Source organism: Bombus impatiens, unplaced genomic scaffold (assembly GCF_000188095.3).
Source record: "Bombus impatiens unplaced genomic scaffold, BIMP_2.2 scf_0377, whole genome shotgun sequence".
Taxonomy (NCBI): domain Eukaryota; kingdom Metazoa; phylum Arthropoda; class Insecta; order Hymenoptera; family Apidae; genus Bombus; species Bombus impatiens.
Window position 1 is genome coordinate 453,629 of NT_176796.1, and position 12,068 is coordinate 465,696.

Genomic DNA, 12,068 nt, shown 5'->3' on the forward strand with positions numbered 1-12,068 from the left:
CTCCTGTTGGAGGGCCATCACGGTGACCTGCACGCCTACGTAAGGGCGCGCAGGAGACTGCGGGAACCAGAGGCGAGGCGACTGTTCCGGCAAGCAGCCAGGGCCGTAGCTACGTGCCACGAGTACGGGGTCGTGCTCAGAGATTTAAAACTCAGGAAATTCGTTTTCGCTGACGAAGCAAGGTAAAAACACACAAACGATTTGAAAATAGGTCGAATAATTTGTATCTCGATAATAAAATCGATCGATCGGACACTCTTGGATCGAAAGTCGGACCGTCGCGGTCTTAAGATTAAATTAAGTCGATCTAACGATAAGCCGAAATACGATAGTTGACTCGGGGCAAGTTTATTTTCATCATTTTCTGAGATTTCGCGCGAAAGGTATCCGTTACATAGCTCTTTAACGTGTCTATATACACGTAGGATAAGAATAAGTGATCCAAGTAAAAGCTTGACGACAACTATCTACACAATAAACGTTCGATAATGTCGGTGATATTATTCTAATAATTATCGTTATACAGCGATTGTAAAGGATTTTATAATGTTACGTAACTACGATGCTTCTAGCGAAATGATATCGCAGAGTGAAATTAATTTATCCGGACCGTCCTGTCTCAAATGTTTCGCTTGATCCGAAATTTGCTACAAACGGATTACACGTGCGCGCGTTAGCGATTCTCGTTACAAATGTGCTATGATATTGATTTAAACGCTGCGATATTACAGTCTGGACAAACTAGCTGTTAATTTGATACGATCGTTAACGATACACGGTATACACGCCTACGTATCGTTCGTGGCATTCTTAGTGCGAGCGAGAGAAGGCGCGTTGCAGAGCCATGGAAAACCAGTTCGTATTCGTTTCATTTCCATATTCGCCTGTAATTCCTCTGCACCATCGGTTACACAGTAGGTATATCTTGGAAAAGAAGTACTTGCACGCCTACATAAATTAATTTCCCCTTCACTGGCCGATACGCGCCAGCACAATACGCAACCCTTGGACGCTTAATGAATTCCGTCCTATTTTCTTGTTTTTATTTCAATCCGATTATTTATTGCGATTGGAAATTTGACAAGTTGTTGTCGCCGCCGCTACTGCATTCCTAGCGGAGGTTTCGATCGTGTTATAAACGAGACTGCGTCGGATTCTAATAAATACTTTGTACGATTTACATAAAAATGATTTTATTCGTAATACAAGGTTTTGCGACAGACTCCGTATCGCGTACCTTGGAAACACTCTGCAACATCGTTCTTTCGTCCAACGTAACGATCTTCGTTCAAGCTCGACCGATCGACCAACCAACTGTTATAAAGCTGCTAACGTAGTAGGTTATTTTGACTCGATTCGAACGTGGAAGTAGCCAGTTTTATCCGGCCGTCCTGTTATACAATTGCTGCTAACCTTCCACGATGCGACGTGTCGCCATTGCGTCGTGTCACACGACACCAAACCTTTGGTTAGCGAAGCCTGATTTGCACCGTAGCCTTCTACGTTTCACGTATCGTAACCCTTCCCGCGGAAGGATGCCATCTCGATAACGTACTACACCGTATTGTATATATGCAATTGCACAATATATGCAGAATACATGGAATGAATTTGTGGAACGAACGGATCGCGCCACACCGGACCACGCCATGCCACGCCATGCCACGCCATGCCACGCCAAGCTATTCGCAAGGCGTGTTACCGCGGCTGAACGTGACTGTTCGCGCGATACCACGCACCTACACGCGAGTGTTCCAACCAAACGAACGATCGAGACATTATATATATGTGTATATATATAAATGTTTGTTCCGTGAAATGCGTATAAAATACATTGATTCCTTAAACTTAAACGTTTCTTTATATGGCCTTGAGCGAAATTTCAAGTTCCGCTGGATGCCGCGTGCGCTTTCGTTTCTGTCAATTCCTTTGTTCCGACACGCGAAACACGATTACTTTACCGGCCGACTATCGACCGATTTTACAACTTGGTCGTATCCTGGCCCGTATTTCGTATGCACGTGTTTCCCGCATGTAGTGCATAGCGTATGGAGGCGATAAAGGCCGAGAGAAGGAGAAAGCCACCGGTGCCGCGTGTTGTGCGCGTTGTTGGTTCAGCGTTGGCCAATCGCGCGTTGCGCTCGCATTCCTGTCGCTCGGTGAGCTGCTCCCTCGCGTAAAATAAGGAGAGAAGCGAGAAGGAAAGAGCGGCGAGGCAGCGGGTTGCATGTCGCGAGTAAAGAGGAAGGGCCGATGCGATCATAGTGGGGAATAGAGGGGAGGGCACGGAGGGAATGTGTCGTAAGCCAGAAAAGCATATTGGTTTATCGACTGGGGAGATTTTGAAACGCTGGTATAATTAGGAAACGCGTGGTTCGTTCCACCTCCCAGAAACTCGGCGACGCGACGCGGCATCCAGAACTATAACAGTGTACGATGCGTCTTCCTGCGCGCATAATTGCATTTCCACCGTGTAGATACGTTAACCCCGGACGCGATAAATTTTCCGACACTTGAAATTACCGCGCGACGTGTGAATTTTTCCTTTTTGTGCTTGGATCGTTAACGGTGTGCAATTTGAGAAAGTCGAACAAAGATACTTTGAAATATCAAGATTTCAGATTCGAATGATAACGATGTTCGTGTAACTTGATGCAACGCGAGACGGCTAGATGAAAATTTTCGATTTTTCTACTTTTACGATTATGAAATTATTCTGTATTTGGATGATTTTCAAGTTGCAAAGCTAAGACGCGCATCGTGAAACAGCTGTGCAGTTCCTTCTTCGCTCTCTTGTCTCCGACCAGCTTGAAAACCGAGCAAAATCAAAAAGATAGCAACGAAGAATCCGTACCTGGATCAATGAACAACAAGTGGACATTTCTGTACATAGTCGGCTATATAGGTTCAAATTTCAATGGGGAAATTCTTTAGAAATAAATATAATTGCGATTAAAAAATGATAAAATGTATACAGTAGGTATAATTCTAAGTCTTCTTGTTTTCTGATATTACGAACCCGTTTCTTATCGAGTTAATCGATATCTCATTTAACTCTCTGTAAAGTAGTAAAAGATATAAAATTAGGTATAGCGATTGTCACGATTGATAAGCGTATTGTATATGCAGAAACGAAACAACGATATACCGCTATAGCAAGAAATTGGAAAAGTGTGTTATCCCGTCGAGTTTAAAGCGCTTTCGAGGTGAACGCTTCCGGTAATGGAATGGATTTACAAAGGAGTGTCGTTAAAAATGCATTTCCGATAGATATGCATCGGTTTCGTGTCAGTCGTTTTGTTACAAATATAATCACGATGGTTGCAGTGCGCAATACCGATACGTAACGACTATCCTTGTATCTTGCTGCAATCACGCTTATGCAAATATCCTTGTGTTTCCTTTCGTCTCGCATTTGCATCACCTTTTTCCTCGCAGTATCGAAAATTCGTTGCATATTTTCTTTATCCGATAAAGTTGTTAGCAAAAGAGGAAACATGTGAATCGCGTGTATCGTTTCTCGGTCCAGGAACCGCTGAAAATAAGCGACGTCGTTTAAGTAAATTCGTTGGCAAGGCGCTGTAATAACGATAAAGAGAAAACGAGTATGTCCGATGTCAACAAATTTCTAACGATGAAACAGCTTTATAAATGAGTTTATAAAGAGATACTCGTCGTTTCCCGTACTCGTCTGATGTTCGAAGGAAAGCCAACAACGAACGTACTTACACGTTGGCTTTCGGACGTTCCATCGCGCATTCATAGCTATCGCCATGCGCGTGTGCGACACAACGCCGGCAACTTGGATCGTTCGAGCCAAGCGGATACGCGTCGATAATCCTTACAAGTTGAGATCTTTGTTGGTCGAATAAGTATCGACGCGATATGTATATCGATGCTAGTCGACGTGCGACGCCCTCGCGTCTAATTCCGGTGTACAACGTCGTACACCGTCGTACACCGTCGTACACCGTCGTACACCGTCGTACACCGTCGTACACCGTCGTACACCGTCGTACACCGTCGTACACCGTCGTACACCGTCGTACACCGTCGTACACCGTCGTACACCGTCGTACACCGTCGTACACCGTCGTACACCGTCGTACACCGTCGTACACCGTCGTACACCGTCGTACACCGTCGTACACCGTCGTACACCGTCGTACACCGTCGTACACCGTCGTACACCGTCGTACACCGTCGTACACCGTCGTACACCGTCGTACACCGTCGTACACCGTCGTACACCGTCGTACACCGTCGTACACCGTCGTACACCGTCGTACACCGTCGTACACCGTCGTACACCGTCGTACACCGTCGTACACCGTCGTACACCGTCGTACACCGTCGTACACCGTCGTACACCGTCGTACACCGTCGTACACCGTCGTACACCGTCGTACACCGTCGTACACCGTCGTACGAAAGTCATCGACGTGCAAAGTTCTTCGCCGTCTCTTTCTCTTTCTCTCGTTCGAGCTTTTTCTTCGGTTGCCTTTCGGACAAACCAGACGAAGGCCAACCAGAAATTCATTTCCACGAGAATTCTTAACGCTTGCGTCGTTCCGTCTTCCGTCTCTCCAACTAGCAAGAACCGATCGATCGATCGAATCGACCATTTCCCGGATATGCCTTTTTACGGAGTTCGAGTGTCTCGGCGAACTAGCCGATAATACGAAAGAGATGCATACGTCAGCGAACGTTAGGAGGAACCTTCCTCTTCCTTCGGTTTCCTTCGGACGCAAGTCTCTCGAGCTTGTCTGCGCGTTTAACGTATCGATGGACGCATTAATGAAATCCGATTTTAATCGATCCGATACAGCATATATATATTTCTTCTTAAATTCGATCGTATTACCAGATTGGAAAACTATCATCGAATTATCAAGTTGGGATATACGAGATTATTATATTGGGAAAATCGAGAAATAGTTAGATGGAAATATACGACGAACAAAGTACGTATATCAAGGGAAAAACGTACAAACGCGATACGAAAGATTGGTAATATTTAATCCGTTAAAAATAATTTTTGTAGCAAATAAATTTTTATAGTACGCGATTATCGTAACCAAACGGAATTAAAATAAATTTATCGTTATAGCTAATACATTGCGATTAAAGTGCTTGTCAATTTTTACGCTTTCTATTAAATTTAACGGGAATTTTTTTATAAAATATGCAATTTCAATTTTTTAACATATTCGCGACTTGCGTTGCAAGAACCGAACGTAAGATATTTTATCGATGCCTTTGTTCTTTTATCGTTTCTATCGAATCGGTGTGAAATTTAAATTCATATTTAAAAAGCTGTTTTAATATCGCAACATCGGGGTATAGTGTATCTAATGAAAAGAATAAATTACGAATATGCTACGCTAGTGGGAAAATAATTGTTCGAGTTTTATAACTCGATAACTACCTCTCGCACGTGCTAGAAAATTACTCCGAACAAAGCGACCGATTCGTCTCAACGTTTACACAACTCTCTTCAAACGTCAGCGGTTTATATTTTCAGTTGTATTTCATAAAATCAGTTATGTTTCAATGTTTTCGACGGATGTAAAGTTAAATTACGTTTCTTCTAAATTTAATTCAAGAATTCCTAACAAAAAAGGATTTTGTATCGATCCTTTTATCCTTACAGCGATCTTTGCCATCTCTATTCGTTATTATTTTATACGATTGGTATACAGCTTTTTCGTTTTGTCCGTTATTTGTCTGTTGTCGAATTTGTCTGTTATGGAAGATTATGGAAAAGGATTTAAAGAGCACGCGAGACAAGACGATCCTTGTTTCTCGTTTTCACGTGCAAGATTATACGCAAAGTTTCGAGTAATTTTTTTTTGTCACAGCCTGTATAGGCCAGTAAGGACGAAACGCGTGTTTCTCAAGCACGCTATCGTAGAGTAAACGAGTCTTCGGAGGAAATCGCTACGGTAGAATTTACGGTGTACGCGACACGGGGTTCTTGAACCCAGCAGCCTGTCGTAGGAGTCGTCGTCGTCGTCGTCGTCGTTTGCTTACTTACGAGTGAAAGTTTGCGAAGAAAGCTACGCGGCGCGGCGGCCTATCCTGGCCGCGTCCAAAGCGGAGAACACGCGCGGCGATCGAAGCGGGCGACACGGAGTTCCTTGCAGGAAACGACACGCGAGGCCGTTGACACTCGCTCGGATTTTCAAGATCGTGCCAGACTCTCTCTCTTCCTTCTTTCCTCGCTTCTCTCTTCTCCCTCCGAGGCAAATCGAGACGAGAGATGATTCGAGACGAAAGTGTGACGACCCTACGCTAAACCATACGTAACTACCGAATTGGATTTCGACATTTTATTTCAAAGATACTACTACAAATAGCTTAATGGGTATAGCCGTCCATCGAATCGACTGATCCTTCTAGCGCGATAAAATAAAACGTCGGCTCTGAAATGTAGGTGTTCGAACGCTCGATCCGGTACTGGGAGAACTTGCGCAACGTAAACTTTGAATTTTAAGATTAGGATGCGTTCGATAGTCGTCTCGTAGAGGTTGTCAAAATTTGAATATGCTAACAGAAATGGGGGAAAAAAGATTTTTATTTTCATAGAAGGCGGTGTAAGAGATGCGTTGGGAAGTTGGTCAGGAAATCTAAAGTACTTACAAATACAAGAAATTTGATATATATGATAAAATCGTAAACTCGATACAACGTAAAGTGAGTTTTAATTAACTGTGTAATTCGTTGCATTTACAGTTTCGTATAAATAAAACAATTAACGCGATATTTTTTATCGGCGAATTGAAAAATCAGCTTTGTACTCTACCAACTTTGAACGATTACGATTTTGTAAACTGCGTATCTTTTAAGGTGGAAATAATCTAACGAAAGGAGGTAAATTGCGAACGAATGAATCGGATTGTCGAAATAAATTTTATTCAAAATGATCTATCAAAACGATTTGCTATTCTAAGAGATAACACTCGCGGAGAATTTTATTAGATTATATGAATTAGGTGGTACTTAATTGTCTTTTGAAACATCGTGTGGCACCGATTACGGTTTTTGTTCTCCACGCGTGTGCACTTCCCAAACGATTACGACATTACATATCGACCAAATATCTCGGCCAATATGAGAACGAGCATCAAGAGCTTAAAGTTGCTCAAGACTCGAGAATATTACGTACACGCACTCTGGCCAATCTGTGTTAAATGTATTCTAAGAACGTTACTGTTGGCAATAATTTGACTCCAAATTCCCTCCGCTTTGCAGCTTGGTATTACAACGACGTTTCGTTCGAATCAAGATATCGTTCGCACGATATTATAGTCGGCACTGTATGTTGATTTTATTTGAAATTTAAAACTATTTTTTTTTTTTTTTAATAATTTGCAAACGACGACATTTGTCGAGAAAAGAAGGATCTGACGAAACAACTGAAATTGTGAAATTTAAATCCCCGAATAAAATAGACGCTTGTTCCGAATACTCGCGAGATTACAAAAATCTTATTACGAAGTTTCATTATACAACCGTTCTTTTTAAGCACAAAAATCCATAATCCATATGGCGCAAAACGTTAGTAATCGAGAAAACTCTGGTCGATTAACTTTCTTCCCAGTTAACGTATAAAGTGAAAGAAAAAAATAAATCTTGAGAGAATGATAGCACGGCTTTAAGTACGAAGATCAGTGATAATAGTTGCAGCTGAAAATGAATCATTCCGAAATATCCAGCTTCCTGCCCTTTCTTTAAGCGATGCATCGGACCAATTTAATCCTCTATATTGGGAAAATTTACGGTCGACTGGTGAGTGGAACGCTTTTTTTAAAAGAAGAGTTTTATAAATAGATACGTTTAAATTCATCGATTCGAGGCAGTAACCTTCTAGTCTTTTCCATATTTTATCGGCGAAAGCAGTACAAGAAACGATTTTTACATAATCGACACTGCTGCGACAATCCGTCGATGGAGTAGAAAAGACGAATACTGGACGATATTTATTCGTCGTTATGCTCGTTGCATATCGATCGGATATCGTAATGAACGCGTGAGAAGGAGCATCGTGAAAAGCTTAAAGTTACTCAAGAGTCGGGAATATTACGTAGACGCGTTCCGCGACTTCCGCGTTGCAGGTTGATCAACTGGCTATACGGTCTCCGGGCGCGCACACTCTCCTTTCTTTCACCAGTGCTTTCGTTCTGCCTCGTTCCACGACGTCTCGCCGTATCGTGCGGTGGATTACGCGACGATGGCTCAATCGCGACGTCCTCCTCACGACGTTGCTAAACTGAAAATACCTCCGTACGTAAAATGTTGCACACGCTCTCGCGGTTGCTTCCACGTCTTCTTGCCACCTTTTTCTTCGCTGTTCCGCGCGATCATCGACTCGGTATAAATTATTCGGACGATGGCGAGCGACGATACGGCGCTGAGAGTTGGACAACGATCTCGGTTTATTCTTCGAGGATGACGCATCCACAGAGGATGTACCTATAAAGAGAATAAAGCGCGATGTTTTTGATGAAACCGAAATAAGAACGTAGAAGCATCGCACTTAACCGTTAAATATGACCGGCTGCGGTCATTTTCACTATTTTCGCTTCTTCTTTTTCTTTTGCTACTCGCTAAGGTTTTTACGACCGGTTGCTTCTCACACTTCCGTTCAAATATTATGCGTACAAATCTCTTTTAACTCGATGCGTACAATTTTTACAAAATTGTAACCCGATCGATCAAATTCTAATTTATGCGATAAAACTTTAATCGATACATAATAAAAAAAGAAGAAACAACATTTCGTCCGCGCGTTTCGTTAAGATAAATTCCCTTTGCGATTGCGATAAATTATCTCTTTGTAATTTGATATTGCTTCGTTACGTATAGAACGTCGTCGAGCAAAATACGTTAATTATTTTAATCTTGATTATTTAAATCTATCTACACAGAATAACTAATTATTCGTTCTTCAAATTTTCATGCTACGTATTATCTAACATTTGCGGCGCGACAGCCGGTCGCTGCGTATTATCTGACAGTCGACGGCAATGTAGCGCGAGTTACTTTCATCTCGTACGTATTCGTTGACGTATCAGAATCACTAGCGATAAGTAAATAAACATACACGCTAAACGTTAAAGTCGATGGCAGATATCGAAGAGGATGTATGTATAAACGATCAGCTTATATACGATAGTTTAGGCTTAAATTCCATTAAATTGGACGTAATTGGATTAAATTCGATGTAATTGTCGGAAAACGGATAGCGATTTTATTCGGGGAATGTTGTTGATCCGGTCCAAGAAAAAATTCATCCTCTCTTACTTTCGCTACATCTATCTGGTCTATATATAAAGTGGTTTTAGCTGATCGGATATCGAAGATATCGTTTCAAATCTATATAAACTCGGGTCGTATACGTACTAACATCTCGATTCTCTGCATTTTAGAACACGACTTCGTCTGGAAAGTCTAGAAGATGCGGTGATCGTCGAAGGTGATGACGACAAGCTGACCGATCGACGGGGTTGTCCGGCATACGTAGCGCCGGAAGTACTACGCTCGGGACGAGCTTATTCCGGGAAGGCAGCCGACATCTGGTCGCTTGGCGTACTCCTGTACACGATGCTGGTCGGTCGTTATCCGTTTAACGACGCCGAGCATGCGTCTTTGTTTGCGAAAATCTCACGTGGCCAGTTCGCGGTACCAGAAGGTCTAAGCCCACGTGCTCGGTGTCTAATCCGCTCGTTGCTGAGAAAGGAACCGTCCGAGAGGCCGTACGCGGAGGACGTGCCGAGACACCCATGGCTCGCGAAACCGTTACGAGTCTGCCTCGCGTCCAGCAGATCTTCTTGTCAGGATCAGATCGTACCAGAGCTACCTAACAATCCTCAAGACTGACTCTTCCGAGAGAAAAAGATATATTCCGCGTGCACTGGACCCAGCTTTCTTCGTTAATCCTCTATTTGGACGGAAATTCTGTACGCAGAGGGCATTTCATCCCAATTTAACATGGCTTTTGTTTCCTACTTTCTGTTTTCTTAGTTTTTATATCTTAATTTTTTATTTTCTATTAAATATGTTGAAGTTAGATATAAACGCTCGGTTACTTTGCACGCAGCATCGAAGAGAAAAACGAGCAAAACGAGACCTACCGTTCCTATTATATATGTAGCAAATATACCGAAAAAGAAGACAAATAGCGAGGAGCGAGTAATAAGAAATCAAAAGTTAGTAATTCGATAATTCCTACAACATTGTACACTATTTATGCGATACGGAATATCTCGTATAGAGACAGGCAAGATAACGGTCGACTAGAAAAACGATATTTAAGAAATGTCTTCCACATAAGGATTAAGCGAAAGTACGAAGTCTGCGTTTTATTATATTTTCTCGGGTTATGCAGTTTAAAAAACCCATGCCCGTTGATACAACCGAGCATTTGTAACTCACTTGTTGCTTTAGTATGCAGTGTTAACGCAAATGTTGACAAAATTGCCATGCGTTTTCCCCCTTCTCATATGTGATGAATACGTAATTCTCCTTGGAAGAAATATAGTGCGATCTTAAAATTGTCTACACGTTACGAAAGAAAGAACAAAACGCGTCTTACCTATGTATGTCTTCTATTAGTTGTAATACAATTAACAATTGATTATTAACGATATAGTACAAAATTTCTTTTGTTCGTAGTAGTTCGACACGCCATCGACATTTTAAGAATCATCAGAAAGTTCGAAAACTAGAGATAAAATATGCGTTGTTTCAACTTTATCACAAAATTCTCACTGAAATACGTAATATACCATCGCTTGCGAATTACAACGGGCATTCCTATATGAAGACCGAATTTTTAAATAATTCTTAAGAGTTCTCTTTACAGACTTGTAACATTGTGTTTTAAACGTTACGGTTTAGATGGAAAGAAAGTTAAAGCGGAATTGCTCGTTCTAGGAAAATATATTTATACGAGTATATAAACTTGATAACAAAAAGTTGATCTTTCACCGACTTATGACCACACCATATTTCTTCCATACACGTACATATTTACGTATATTATAGTACTTGCGTGCGTAAGTTACACATAAAAGCCATGTTACAAATGAATACCAAATAAAGGGTTAACCATTAGCTGTCGCATCAAGGGATAGTTCCGATTCCAAATCGTTCGTTCTTTCCTTCCTTTCACGTTTCTTTCTTTTTTTTTTTCTTTTTTTCTTTTTCTTTTCTTCTTTGACATTTTGTGTCGTCGATATAACGAAGGAGGACGGCCTAGAATATACGAGCTGATACATGCATACAACCATTTTGGTTGGGAAATATTAAAAAAGAGGTCTAACGGAATGATCGTCGAGTAAATTTGATTGTTAGCAAAGACTTACGAGTAGTTATTTATTATCTCAATTTAATTTGTCCGTTCTTCCGAAATTCAATATATACCATTAAAAACATTTTATACATTATTAACAAGAAGTATCATTCTTGTATAATTTTCTTTTTTTTAGCTATTTATTTATTTTTTCTTTATATTAAATCCGTAAGTCTTTGTTCATGCACTTTTATGCGTATATGCAACCAATTGAAATATCAAAAATCAGTGTATTACGTTCTGTTCGTGGAAAAAATTGAGATATGCGTGCTCCCTGTTGAAACAGAAATATACGTAAGTACATATATTTGCCGGCAACATTAAGAAAACAAAGAGCAAATATTAACGATGCAAAATCTACCTGCCTAATGATAAGTTCTAAGTATCGTTTATTCAATTATTTTTTTAGAAATTCATTTTGTTTTGTTATTTCATTCAGCCTGGTTCGGATCTCGTGTAAAAGGGATCCATGTCCATTTCTTTTATCTTATATATAAACAAAATTATATTGAGACGATTCGAAACATGACAGCTTTTGTGTATATGCTGTACGTAAATTTTAAATAGACTTAGAATTTATCGGTGCATAAACGCTAACATCGTTTGTTTTCTATTTCGTATTATCATGTTTTTTCCTCCTTCAAAAAACAATATTCTTGTAAAGCTATATACCATTATAAGAACTCGAACGATTAAACGCCCCTAATCCTCG

The 12,068-nt window shown here is 40.9% G+C and overlaps 1 protein-coding gene across 3 annotated transcripts in view; it reads left to right on the top strand.

Annotated features, from left to right (window-relative positions):
* LOC100743346 (tribbles homolog 2) overlaps positions 1-11,311 on the top strand; it is a 27,033-nt gene extending 15,722 nt beyond the window's left edge. For 2 of the 3 annotated variants that reach the window (XM_012386186.3, XM_033320962.1), the window contains exons 4-5: positions 13-182; positions 9,432-11,311. In XM_012386186.3, coding sequence (XP_012241609.1) covers positions 13-182; positions 9,432-9,882 — 621 coding nt within the window. In that variant the 3' untranslated portion in view covers positions 9,883-11,311. Of the gene's footprint in view, positions 183-9,431 lie in introns of all 3 variants that reach the window. The other variant, XM_033320961.1, reaches the window with a different exon arrangement.
* The last annotated feature ends 757 nt before the right edge of the window (positions 11,312-12,068 follow it).